This window comes from Aptenodytes patagonicus, chromosome 4 (genome assembly GCF_965638725.1).
Source record: "Aptenodytes patagonicus chromosome 4, bAptPat1.pri.cur, whole genome shotgun sequence".
In the NCBI taxonomy this organism is placed as follows: domain Eukaryota; kingdom Metazoa; phylum Chordata; class Aves; order Sphenisciformes; family Spheniscidae; genus Aptenodytes; species Aptenodytes patagonicus.
In genome coordinates this window covers 51893186-51906925 of record NC_134952.1, presented here as the reverse complement: position 1 = coordinate 51906925, position 13740 = coordinate 51893186, and the positions used below count along the sequence as shown (strand labels likewise).

General features: G+C 53.4%; 1 protein-coding gene across 3 annotated transcripts; it reads right to left on the bottom strand.

The window, feature by feature from the left end:
• Positions 1-1074: 1074 nt before the first annotated feature.
• On the bottom strand, positions 1075-10949 carry HOPX (HOP homeobox). Of its 3 annotated transcripts, none has more exons than XM_076337637.1 (3): positions 10928-10949; positions 4323-4498; positions 1075-1773 (listed from the first exon to the last, which is right to left on the bottom strand). In XM_076337637.1, the coding sequence occupies exons 2-3, from the start codon at positions 4464-4466 to the stop codon at positions 1696-1698; spliced, it is 222 nt and encodes a 73-aa protein (XP_076193752.1). In that variant the 5' UTR covers positions 4467-4498; positions 10928-10949; the 3' UTR covers positions 1075-1695. The 3 variants fall into 3 exon arrangements, with proteins under 3 accessions (XP_076193752.1, XP_076193751.1, XP_076193750.1); XM_076337636.1 differs by lacking the exon at positions 10928-10949 and adding an exon at positions 9269-9334; XM_076337635.1 differs by lacking the exon at positions 10928-10949 and adding an exon at positions 4750-4804.
• Between the last annotated feature and the right edge of the window lie 2791 nt (positions 10950-13740).

Sequence of the window (13740 nt, the reverse complement as noted above, 5' to 3'; positions counted from 1 at the left end):
CTGTTTTCTCAAATGCCTGGAGAATGGGCAGATCCAGCCTTTTGCTTTGCACGCGTCTTTGATACAAGTTACACGGGTGGGTTAAATCTGTGCAGTTCAGATATTCAGTTGTGTGACCCTGGGCAAAATAATGGAGCTCTACATTGGGATTTTTGGAGCCTAACTCAAAAAAAGCAGAGTCCCCCTCAGTGCAAGGGAGAAGGCACGTTGCAAAGACTAAGAAGAAAACAGACATCGGTGCCAGGCTCTGCAGAACAAACTCTGAGCTCACCCTGAGAGTGAGTCAGTTTGGCAGCTGGATTGCAGGGGAACAACACAGCCTGTGTAGGACATGGCACAGGGAGATTGCTTTTATCTGTTTCCTACGAGTTTGGTGTGCTTTGCACTGGCAACCTAACCACTGGCGATGGGCTGGAGATACTGAGGTAAGAGAGATGCTCCTCCAGCAAGGGACAAAAGCCATAAATGAAAGCATGTGGCAGTTTCAGTGCCAGTGTATCTTAATCTTCCCTGTGTTAAGCTGATTCTCCTTCCAAAGGAGTAGGGGCAGGTGACCACAAACTGGAAGAGGATTAATCAGAGGATCCACTAATTGATTCAATAATCCACTAAGCAGAGGATTTTTGAACCCTTTTGAACAAGGTAAGGTCACTGGGCAATGGTGCTGGTTATTTTTTAGCCCGTGCATTGTCCTGTACCAGGATGGATGAGAGTTTGGGCGAGTTTGAGCTTTGTGCAAGAGCCCCAGCGCAGCTGCATCCCTCAGGCTTGAGAATTGCCAGAAGGAGGCTGGGTCTGCCCTAACCCCCCCCCGCCCCCACGCGGGGCAACCCCAGCACCACCAGCCTCTGCCACCTCGGGGCTTGGGGTGCATGGGGGGCTGTGTGGGCTGCCAGGGATGGACCCGTGGGTGCCCTAGAAGAGGAGGTTGCCCATGTCTGCAGGCTATCCCTGCGGCAAGAGGGAAAACCCACGGTGTGCACTGAGGCCGCCTTGGAGAAGCGTTGCCCTCCCAGAGGAGTCTGCCTCCTGCCATTGGGGCAGGGAGCACAAGCAGGGACATAACACAGCTCCTCTCATCAAAAACTTTGGTATTTTATTAATGCATTGGAAAAAGAAAAAAAAGGCCAGTTCTTTCCCTTTGGTGACCTTTAACAGAAATGTGAGAAATGCATTCAAGGGGGGCTTGGCTTGGTCTGATCATGGTGTAGGCACTTGGTTTGCCAATATCCAGAGCTGACTTGGGCATCTTGAGCTAACCAAGATCACCTGAACAACACATCTGGTTTTCCAGGTGCCCTCCTCTCTGGATGATCTGTATATTAAAGCTAGCACACATACTTTGCCTCTGGGGGTCACAAAAAAAAGAAATCTTTTTCCCCCTTCTATATTTGAACCTTTCATGGCAGCTTTTCTGCAAGCCTGGGACAGGGGCATGAGATTGCTTTGCCCTGTGCAGCTGCTCTTACTGGATGGGAAGCACTAGACAGGTTATATACAGCCATCAGAAGCTGTATACACAGATACATATAATAATTTTTTCCTGGTTATGTACACTTTAAATAAAAATTATGTTAAATAGCAGGGTATTACTTTGTATCTCAAAACCTATTGCAACAGAAGAATCCCAAGGAAACCCACTCTGAAGAGCTTCACCATCATTTACAGCAGGCATGGGGATCGGAGCAGCATCCTCTAGTCCCTGACAGACCCGCTTTCTGAGGGCAGTCCTTCAGACTTCCTCCACTCTGCCAGACGCTGCTTGAACCATTTCTGGAGGAAAAAAAAAAACCAGCAGAGATTGAGTGCACTGGGCCGAGCGAACCCTCTGAATAGCTTTGCTAAAGGTGCAGATGTGGTCAGCACATGGGACCAGGCGAGGGAAACTCATGGCACCGCTATCTTGTGGCAAGGCGCCGCGCTGTTCCCAGGCAGTACAGGCAGCAGGACAGTCTTGTTACCTATGCGTGCACCTCTTTCAAACTCATTTCTCTTGCTCACTTCAGACCTTGACAGCATGGGTGAGTCCTTGTTTTATTGCTGTGAGTCCAGGTTTTTCTTGCAAACAGAGTAAGAGAGTGGTTAAGGAGCTGCTGGATGGTGTCTGTTTAAATGGCTGGAGCAGTGAAACAATCACTGCAGGTCCAAAACCGACAGGAATCAAAAGTTGACCTGCTTCAGAAAGGATGAGAGGGACAACACAATGGCTCTCAGCAAATTTAAGAACAAATAGATTTAAAAAATGGGTTAAAAATGATCTTAGTCTTCAAGCAATATGCATGGCTATGTTATTCTGTAGTAACTTCGCATCTCTAAGCCAACTCCCAGAGCTGCTGATGCCACTTCAACATGGCCTCAATTTCAAATGTTAGATAAAACGCGGTTGGATAAAGCCACACTACCTCCGTAAGAAGAGAGATGTAACTCATGTGTGCCGGAAGCACAGCTCAGCCTTTTGTTTGGGAATGTGCCTGCGATTTGCTTTGTTGCTGCTCATTTTGTTGCTATATTTGTTCATGGCTATTTTTGAAACTATTGTGGTCCGTAATGATACAACCACGGTGCTCTCTACAAGTGACTCTCGCACTAGCACTGCCTTGGACCACATCCAGTCAGATGATTGCCTGCCTAGCCTCCTCCCAAAAATTTCACTTCCTGTCCTAAACCATCATCTCCTGTTGACTCAGTACCTCTTTGCATCTCATTTTTACTAAATTTTTTATTAAAATGGTTGCTATATCTAGCCGATAAAGCACTCCAGATGTCAGGAGCGATGATTCTCTGTGTCATACTCAATGCAGGCACTTTGCAGCTCACCATCCCAGTCTCGATCCTGTCCCTAACATGACCTTCATCTCCAGATCTCTAGGAGCACCCTGGATTCGTGGAAAAAGATGGCTTTCAGAGAAGATTTTAAGACCTCTCTAGAGGTGTCCTGGGCATACATGGACTGTGTTTACAACTTGCTTTAGGAAAAAAAAATGGAGCAGTGCCATTTCTAAGGAGAAAAAGGTATTTCAGGGGTACTGCCTCCTTGTTGCCTCAAACAAGCAGTGCAATGTGATACCCGCCTCTCACCAAAGCACAGTAGAGGAGGGGTCTCCTTTTCCACTCCAGCCAAGGACTATCAGTACAATGGATGTTATACCAGCCTCCTTCCCTGGGACAGGCTAAATGCTGGCATTGCCTGCTTGGCTCTCATATCCCTTTGGCTTTGCCCAGGGACAGCCAGGCTTGGCAGCTCTCTGCAAAATGCTGCTGAATTTTCAGTGGGTTGGATTTCTTTTCGGTACCCATCAATGCTGCTATGCGTTTAGTAGCTTATAAAACACCTGCATCAAAAACGGCTGCACCGCAGCCTGAAGGGATTGGGAAGGAGCTGTTTGCTTCTGAAGCCCAGAGTAGCCTGCAGGTAGTCAGGTGGAGCACAGGGCTCGGTGGAAGTCCCAGACAGTGGCAGCCTGTCCCTGTGGAGGGACATTTGGAGGCCTCTGTGTCTCCTGGAGAGGCTGACAGACTTGCCCGACATCTGGGCTTGGGGTCACTGAACTAGCTAATTGCAGTGAGGGGGAGTGTGCACAGCCTGAGCACGTCCCACAGCACATCTGCAGGAGTTGCACCTATTCTGTATCTGTTTTAAAATGACTGTAGTTTCTTCAGACCATAAAGCCAGCAGTGGTTTAGGCACCCTAAACCGAGACTATCAGAAATGGGTTGGAAGGAAAGGACAGCATGCATGGGTTGTATATATTCAGGGCTCCACAGCCAGCCAGTGACCCTCAGCGTGTGCCCTTGTTCTGGCTGTGGGAAGCACTAGCCTGGTCTCCAAGTCCAGGGCTCCCGGGCAGGGGGGGCACAAGGGTCCCAGTGGGTCATGGGGCTGCTATGCAGTAGGCCACGGCTGTGGGATGAAGGGGCTGCGATTACAGGGGAAGGGGCTTTGGGGATGCAGGGGCAGACACGTGGGGTGCAGGGAGGATGTGGGGTACAGGGAGGTGCGGTGGTGCAGTAGAGCTCTGTGGCTGCAGTGTGGGGTTGGGAGTGCACCGGGGGTTGCAGAGGTGCAGAGGAGACTTGTGGGTGCAGTGTGGGGTGCAGTAAGGAGTATGCGGGGTGCAGAGCGGTGCAGAAAGTGTAAGTAGGGAGCGTATGGGGCACAGAGGGTGCAGTAGGAAGTATGTGGGGGGACAGAAGGGTGCAGGGGGTATGACAGAGAGCCAGGGACAGGACAGGCAGGAGATGCGGGGGGAGTGTGTGGGGCACAGAGGCATGCAGGGGGGGCAGGGCTGGTGCCAAGGCAGGGGTGAGGGGCACACACTCACCAGGGTCTGCTCCTCAGAGAGCCCGGTCTCGGCTGCGATGAGGCACAGCGTGGTGGGGTCAGGATGCTTGTTCACCTTGCAGAAGTTGTACTCCAGGATCTCCAGCTGCTCCTCAGTGGGAGTCACCGGCTTCTCCGTAGCCATCTCCTCCTGGGGCAGGGCTATGGGGCCAGGCACTGCGGAGAGGGGCCGGCGTCATTGCCCAAGCTGGGAGTGGCCAGTGGGGCCACACTTGCTGAGCCACAGATTTGCCATCCCCATCCCCACCAGCTTCCCCCTCCCCAGTGGCCTCTGGCCGTGGCAGGGCACAACTCCCCAAAGGCATGCCGGGGAGCTCAGCCGGGAGCCCCAGCCCCCCAGAAACTCCTGCCTCAGTTTCCCCACTGTGGCGACCACACACCAACAGCGCCCAGCTGAGCTGTCTCACCATCCTTAGCTGGCAGAAAACTGCAGCCTGTCCTCTGCTCAGCACTCCCCTGTTGCTGTATTTATAGCCAGTGTGACTCCCGTGGGGATGGTTCCTGTTTACAGCCGTATTTAGGCCTGGGCGTCACTTGGGAGTGATGTCACAGCAATGGGCATGATGGGGGGGTTAATTTAAAGACATTAATTAAAAAACATTATTTATCCTCTGGGTGAGGGGACAGTATCTGGCATCCAGCCTAGTGTGTTTTTTTTTCTTCTCCCCAGCCACGAGGCAAGTTTGTGCAGGGGAATTGCAAACCAGAGGATGCAGGATCTTTTGGGAACATGGGCTTGGACCCAGCAATCAACCCATTTTCCCTCCTGATCAATGTCCTGGTCCTCTTCCTAGCAGCCTGGCCAGACATCACACAAAGCTGGCAATGAGCAGATAAGCTGCTTTTACTAATATTTAATGTTATCACACATAGGCATAAACAGTTAGTCATATTGTTCCTGAGCATGGCTGAACTATTTGTTTGTTTGTTTTTCGGTGTATAAGTGAAGGGTCAGTCCTCGGAGAACCGTACCCCATGTGCGTCTGTTGCCCAAGCACTCACTGCCTTCAGCTGTGATCAGTGCTAGGTGCTCCCGGCAATGGCAGAGCAAGGAGCTCACATTATCCTCCAGAGTAACGTTTGTCCCACTTGTGCTTTGCACGAATCTCTGGCAGACTTGGCACAAAAGCACCAGCAAAACAAGTAAGTACACCTTGGGTAAGTCCCACACCTCTCTTCTGCAGGGCTCCAAGTTTGCTCCTGTGTGGCAGAGGGTCAAGCCTGCCAATTCAGTCAACTAAACACGAGGCGTTGCCCCCACAAAGCATGCAGAAGTCCCTTCACACTGAATCATCTCGGTGTTTCCGAAACCAAGCTGTGGAGTGTTGGCGGGGGAGGAGCTGGATGCAAAAATGTGGCCTTTCTTGATCTGCTCTCCCACTGTCCGAGTTGCCTGGCCCATCTCTGTCAGGCGGGCCGGTTGGTGTTGCTGGCTCTCCAGTGCTGCCAGGAGCCCTTGGTCTGCCATGGGACTCCTCTGGGCCATCCACTCCCCTCCTCAGCTGCAGACCTGCCCTGCCTCCATCTTGCAGTCCAGCTTCTCCTTCCCTTTGGCTCTGGGATGTAACCCAGGCACCTCCATCATGCTGCACTCCTACTGTGTAGCTTTAAACCCAACTGCTTTCCTGGTGGACGGTTAACTCACCTTAACCCACTCGGTACGCTGGGGTGTACTGAATGCCCCAGGGCTCTCACTTGCTGACAGCACTGCTGGGATGGGGCTCAGCTCCAAAACTGCCTTGCAGCTTGCAGAGAGCCAGCTCTCCTATTCACGAGAGGCTGGAGAGATCCTCTTCTTTGAGCTTTACCCCAAAAAGCAAAGGCCCCACTGAGCCTTGCCTGCAGGATGTTGCCTTGACTAATACAAGGATCCTTTGGCATTTGAGTAGGGGCTTATAAATAGACCAGGGCTGGTTGTGAAACAGCCCACTCTGCTTGAGTCACTTGGTAAAACTGATTGTAACACAGTGGTTGTGTAAGGCCGGAGCACCTCTGAGCATGATGGAGTGGGCTGGTAGACAGCATCATCCACCACCCTGGATGGACTGGGGAAAGACCATCTTTAACCCCAGGTGCTGCAAGCTGAGCTGGCCTTGTCTGCAGAGTGTTGCAGCCACAGGTGTGCGCAGCAGCTGCCTGGGCTTTCCTGACATCAGCTCAGTTCAGAGGTGTCCATATAGGAAGGGGGCAAACAAAGTTCAGTCCCTTATGTGTGTGAGCTGGTGGGGGCCAGGTAAATGCTGCTTACCTAACTTGGGCATTTGGAGACCTCTGGAAATGATGCAGGGGGAGAAGGAGATCCCCTGGACTTGAGGTGCTGCTCTCCAGCACTGTGGCTGCTGGGCTCTCCATGAGATCAAAGCGCAGATGAGGCCAGGCTCAGGCCACAAGTCCTTCCTCCCCTCCTTGATCAGCACCCCACATCAACTCCGAGCCACCTGCCCTTCTCCTAGAAAGCCCAGTCACCACAGGGCTCCTCATCACCTCTGGATCATGCATCTAGCCTGGGCCACCAGCAGCAACATGTCCTGGTGGTTTATAAATCATCATTTGCAGCCTGCTGCATTAATGTACATTGATGTGTGTGCATTGATTTGCATAGGGAACACATGCTTCAACTTTCATGTTTCATCTTCACAGCTGTTTCTGTTTCTGATAAATCGCCTCCAGGTTCCTGAGGCGTTTCCCTGTAGGACACAGTATCTTCTACCTGCTGGCAGCTCAGGGTGCCCCAGCACACAGGATGTGATGCCTGATGGTTTTTCCTTGTCTCCCCTCTACCCCTGCTCTGGAGGGAGAACAGTTCCCAAGGCTGTGAGATGGCTTTCAGGAAAAGGTCAAAACCCTGGGGGTCCTGGAGGGCTCTGCAGGTCTCCCCACATTGCTCCACTGGGCAGGAGCCATGTGGCCCTGTGCAGCAAGCACGTGGCACCCAGCACTTGGCATCTCTTGGGTGCTAAAAATTGGGGGTATATGACAGGACTTGAGGGCACCAGATGTCCCTAAATGTCCTGATTGGCCGTATCTGGACCACTACTCACCTACCCACTACTTAAATGGAGCCCCGTTTAAGCCCAGGCTTGGAGCTTGGCCTTCAGGCTGCACAGGACCTCTCCCCTGTACAGGAGAGGCGATTTTCTTGCTTACATTTCTTTAAGCCTGGCAGAAATATGGAGAATCACAACTGTTTTGCTCAGCTGCTGAAAAGCACCACTGCTCACTGCTTTTTTCTGTCTAAATTTTTGCAGGCATTGGAAAAAAAATGGCTTTTTCGGTGCAAATGATGTAAACTATCTATTCAGCTTTCAGAAAGGCTGGGGTGCTGTGGTCGTCATTCAGCTCTGTGAGCACTACCATGCCCACTGCAGTCTCCCCTGGGCAGCACAGGGATGAGAGTTCGGTGGCAGGGGGTTACTCACCCAGGCAGAAATGACAATGCCAGATGCACTGTCACAGTGAAACCACAGCACCGGTGACACCTGCTCTGTCCTACATGTCAAGCTAAAGAGCCCTCGGGAATTCACACTTGGCTCTGACTAACTGTCTTGGTTTTAGGTGGAGCAATGTGAGAGCAGCCACCAGCTGAAGCTTGCAAGGGGTGCATCGGTTGCCTGGGCTGTGGGCGGCTCCAGCCAGCATTGCTGTGTACATGGAGGCTGTGCAGGCAGCACCTGGTGCTCTTAGTGTGGCTGATGGGGCATTTAAATGCACCTCCAGGGCCATTTTGGAGTGAGCAGACAAAAGGGAATGGCTGATGGACACAAGTTGCAGCAAGAGAAAGTCTTATTAGATATTAGGAAAAAAAATCTTTAAGGCGTGTGTGGGTCCAACATGGGGACAGGGACCAGAGAGGTGGGGGCACCTCCATCCTTGGTGGTCTCTAAAAATCAGCTGGACAAGGCCCTGAGTGACCTGACCTAGATGTGAGGTAGGAGCAGTGGGGTTGAGAGAGACCTCCCTCTGCAATTATACTGCCCATGTCCTGTGGTTGCACACAGCTCCCCAGAGACACCCTGGGGCTACTAGCAGGGTGCCCAGCTCTGGCCTGAGATGGGAGAGGACATCCCTCTGTCTCCCAGCATGCCTGCCCAGCACTGGCAGTGCAGTCAGCATTTACTACCCTGGCAGAAAGCAGCCACTTTTCCAGAAAAGACATGATCCCTGTTTGCTCAGCTTTGCTTTTTTGAATGGCAGACACAATAGCTGCCTGACTGTGCAGCTTTCTAACGATTTACTGCACCCGAAGCCCCTGGAAAACTCTCTGAGCAGTAGCTCCTGCCCAGCTGATGGGGCCCCATAGCCCCTGCTGGGCTCCTTGACCCCTTCCCCAGTGCTGTCCCCACTGTCACGGCTGGGATGCGACTGGAGGCATCTGCGCCTGTTTTTAGCTTGCAGCTATTTCCTGCCACTGCAGGGATCAAAATAGCAGTTCTCAATGCAAACGAGCCCTCCTGTCCTCCCTTGCTCTGCTGCAGAGCCGTGTCCTGTCCTGAGCTTTGCTCGGCCTCCTGCTGTGGGGTGGCTGTGGATAACATCAGCCGGCATGGCGCACAGGATAAGGTGGGACGGAGGCTTTAAAAATAAACCAGACCCTGCCATAAATAAGGAAAAACCACCTGTCATGCATCCTGTAAACTACCCGTTCAGCCTTTTAGAAAATAATATCGGATGGGAACAAAGCAAACAAGAGCACAGCAGCTGCTGAAGCAGAAGCAGGTCCCCGTGGTACCCCCAGCCTGGGGTCTCTGCCTGCCTGTGTGCCCCTCTCCCTGCCCCAGGTGTGAAGCTTTCCCACCACAGCCCTGCTGGGTGCTGCTCCAATCTCCCCAGCATCAGTAAGCACAGGTCAGCTCCTCCCTCCACCCCCCCCCCCCATCCCCAACTGCAAATCCACCCCAGCACCCCCAGCTCAAAACCTGCGCTTACCTGGAGCTGGCAGGGACCAGAAGTGTGTAAAACAAGAAGCCCGCAGGTCCTTGGGCGACTGCTTAAGTATCTGCGTGTGTGTGTGTGACAGGCGGGGACCTGAAAAACCTGCCGCAAATCACAGGAGCTCCCGGGATCCACAGCCACTCTCTGGGCTGGTAATTCAGGTTTGGCACCCGCTCCCCTTGGCAGGGCTCAACGCATGGTTGTACGCGCTGCGGGGCTCTCCGGACGGGTGGCACGGGGGGCCGTCGGGGCTCGTCCCGCCACGCTCTGGGCTGGGGGCCGCCGTCCTGCGGGCCCCGGGCGAGGGCCACCGGGGCTCTTTCCTGCAGGGGTACGGGAAGGGTGAAGGCAGGGTGCGGCAGAAACTGCGCTCGGCCGTTCATCGGCGTTTCAGCTGAGCCTGCCTCCCCCTCTGGGGGGCCCTGGGGCCCCCACCACTGCCCCCTCGGCCAGGCTGCGACCACCTCCCCTGCTGTGGGCAGCCCCGCTCCTGGCTTTGCTGATGGAGCACGGCGGCGGTCGCTGCTGTGCAGGACTGGCTTCTCATCTTACTTTAGTCCCCTGCCAATGATTTGTCCAGGTTTAAGGTTCCTGACTCTGCTGTCCCTTTAGTCAGCCCTGTGATCCCGCCAGGCTGGGTACAGAGGCGGGACTGGGTCCTGGATCTGACCTGCTGCTGCAGCCCAAGTGCCCTCAGAGGCACGGGGCAGGAGCCTGGCTGGGGATGGGGAGGAGGGCAGGGCATCCTCTTCTGCCAAAGACCTATACTCTCTTCGATTAAAGTGCCTGGGAGCCTGCAGTCCCCAGTGGGGTGGGCTGGAAGCATTAGACAGCAGCTTAAAAAGAGGCATCTTGTGGGGTGGGGTGCAGTGGGGAGGAGCTGATTTTCTCTCAGCTCACAGACAGCGGGGAGGCTGGAAAATCAGAGGGGCTGGAGAAAGGGCTTATGAGAAACTGAGTATGGGGTGCAATGGCTGAGATTATCTGCCAGAGCAAAAGGAAAACTGGCACTGGATGCCAAAAGCTGTGGAGCTAGCTGAAGCCAGGGGCAGGGAGCCCTGCCCCTGGGGAGAAGTGGCTGGACAAACCCAGGCAAGAAATCTGCCATATGTTTAGCAATGAACCAAAACCGTCCTGAAGATTGAGTGGTTTTGTAATGGGGGGGGGGACACGGGCCAAGGCAAGCCGATTGCGAAGAGATCTGCGCCAAAGGGCAGGCAGACCGGTGCCAATTTTCCTAGCAGGATGATGTTGGTCAAGCAAGAGTGCTTTTGCTACAGGGATAGCCTCACCGCCTGATAAACCAAGCGGTGCTGTTCAGTGGCTGCCAGAGGAGGTTTTCGGGAGAAGACTTGATCCTGCGTGCCTTGGGCAGGCACCCGGCCAAGGGGATATGCCCTGTTTGTCACTGGTGCTAAGTGACAGGAGCATGGGTAGCGATGGGTGGGGGCAAGCAGGTTGGAAAACATGTCCAATGGGATGGCTTCAGCAGCCGTGGCTGGGGGGATCAGGGTGCCTTCAAGGGGGCTGGAGCAGACGCCTGCAGCAGGACACAGCCCTGGGTTTTGAACCCAGTGTGGGAGGTCCAGGCAGAGGCCCTGAACTGCATGCTGCCACGTGCTTGGGGGAGCTCTGGTGGGTATTGCTACTTACCTGCCCCATGCCTATGCTCTGCCCTGGCACCTGCTCTTGGCCACCCTTGGAGACAGGACAGATGGGAAGATAGTCTGGCCCAGAAAGATTTTCTTCTGTTTGTATGCTGACTTTTATTTTCTTCCATGCGTGTTCCCCAAGCATTGCAAAATGCGAGTAACCTGGCCCGCGGGAACAGGATCGGCTCCTCTCTTCCCTTGTTTATTACTGTCCACAGAGAGAAAGTCTTTAATGTGGAAAAAACCCTTTTCCCTTACCCTGTGAACCCAGCCCAGACTTGCACTGGGAGTGCTGGCAGCGACGTGTTTCAGGCTGAGACATGCCACTGAAATGGCTTCATAGCTGCTGGGAGTCCTGCAGTGACAGTGCGAAAGCCACATCACGAATCTGTCCGCGTCTGGCTGGCAAATGCTAATGCTTTTCTGATCCTGAAATCTTTTAGGCCCCATTTCTCTTCCTGGGAAAGGGTCAGAGTACTGCTAGAGTTTATGCTTCACCTGATATGAGGAGATCCTGTCCCCAGAGGATATCCCTTTCTCAGGAGAGTTAGATTAAATAGAAACAAAACGCAGGGTGCATCCAGGCCCATCACAGAGTTGTCCTCCCTACATAGGAAGAAATACAGCTGTTGTGATGCACATTTGACAATTTTGCATGATCCTGTGGCATTGCAGCGAGGAGTTGGCAGCTGCAGCCTGTGTTCAGCATCCCACTCCTCTGAACCCCTCTTGCAGAGGCTTGAATATAATCCAGTGCTTGCACTATGGCAACGTGTTGTGGGGGGCATTGGACACATAGCTCATGGCCATCCTGTCCCAAATGTTGTCCCTCTAATGCTGTGTGGAGACAGGATGGAAAAAAGATGAAGAGGAGAGGTGGGAAGCAACTTGTCAAGCCATCAGGAGAGACTGGGATATAATTCAGCTTTTCTGACTCCTTCATACTGCCTCCTTTGCATGCATGTCTCTCTCCTGAATTTTGCCATGTTTTCCTTCCTGAAAATGAGGCGTAGTACCAGCACCTCTTGTCTGAGCATTAAGCAGAGATTTTTTTTCTTTTTCTAATTATGTGATTTAAAAAATGTGTGCTTTCCAGAGATGTCCCCCCGCCAACCCAATTGTCAGAGAGGAAGCAAAACCTTCCCTTCTCCCCCTGAATACACCGATGCAAAGGAAAACCACAAAAGCCATCTTCTGTTTTGTTTTCCAGTGTTTTTTTTTCCTGATGTGCTGGGGTTTTCTGGCTACTAACCCAAAAAATGTGGCTGGAAACAAGGCTTAGAATTTTTTGGCTTCCATTCAGTTAGAGAAGAGTTTCCTAACCAGCCAGTACTGACTCACAAGGTAACTTGCAGCTAATCAGATGAGATTTCTACCTGCAAAACCCACTTGCCCCAGAATAGCGTAAGAGATGGGTTGCTCTGCAGGGTGCAGCTAGCAATTGCCTTTTTCAGATACCCCAAAACACAAGAACCTGACTGAATCATTGATCTTTTGATCAGTTTTGCCTGGGAGAGCAGCAACACTCGCTGCCACCCAAGAGCCAGCAGCACACAGTGCTCAGATCATGTCTGGGGCAGGGGGAAGGGGAGGAGGTGGGCACAGGCAGCTCCTTGCTGCCCTCCTTGGTGGAGCAGGGCTGCTCGCTGCCCACCCAGGCTCAGCAACTGCCTCAGCTGCACTCTCCAAGCATTATCGTTTCCTTTTAGTGGGCAGGGTTCAGCCTGTCTCGCCTCAGCATCAGAACCGATTCAGGCCAGACAGATACGAATCAGATGTAACTTCCAGTAAGATCCCTGCCTTTTCTTTGTCCATGGGATACAGCCGTGTGGATGGAAACGGCGGTGTTTTATTGCTCCTCCAGTTGTTCCAATACTTCTCAAAGAACAGTGTCATCTCATTGGTATTTCCATATGCAATCTCTGCCTGGGGTACAGTCTTCCTCCCTCCTCTCCCTCTTACTAACCAGATTGTTTTGAAGTGACTAAACCAGGCGCTGATACGTGCGGTTCCTTGCCAGGAGGCTTTTCAGCAGTGCTGCCATTGCTTGTAGGCAGAGCGTGCCCTAGCACGCGGAGAGAGCCAGCAAGGCATCACACGTGTGAGCCCAGGAAAACATGGGCTCCGGCACTGGTGAGAGGCAGGGAAGAGGCTAGAGGAGACAGGCAAATCTGCTCTCTACTCCTGGAGCGCCAGAGGGATGTGAAGAGGAGCGAGCACCCTTCCAGGGATTCGGATGGCTGTGCATTTTCTAGGGAGGAAGTCAGGGAGGCGGGAGGCTGGAAAACGCCTGCTGAAATCCATCCCGGTCTGAACGTCTAGGCTGAAGCTGCCTGGTTTTGGAAGTCCTGACTCAAATAACTTGTATACAGGTCAATGAAAGGACGTTATCCCTCCCTGGAGCAAGGATGAGCTCTGCCAGACCACTAGCATGTGACCAACGTGGCCCTCCAGGTTGCAGGCATGCTGTCCCGAAGGCCTACCCCGAGGAGAACGAGGGGCCATAGCAGGGTGAGCACAGGCGCAGACCAGCCTGTGGCTGCACCATGGAGCCCAGCCGCTCTCCTCAACCTTCACTGTGAGGGACAAGGCCCATGTTTTCCCCTGTGCTGTCGCAGGCCGGGCAGCCCATGGGTGCTGCTCGCTGTGAGGGGCAGGGAGGGTGCCCCTGGCTGTGGAAGGTGCCTGGCCCCCGCACCCGCAGTGCAGCTGGCAGCGGTCCCTGTGGTTTCTGTCGGACCAGTTTGGGTGGGTGGCACAGGGCCATCCATCGCGGGCACCTGCTGAGAGGTGGCCCCAGTGCCACCAGCTGCT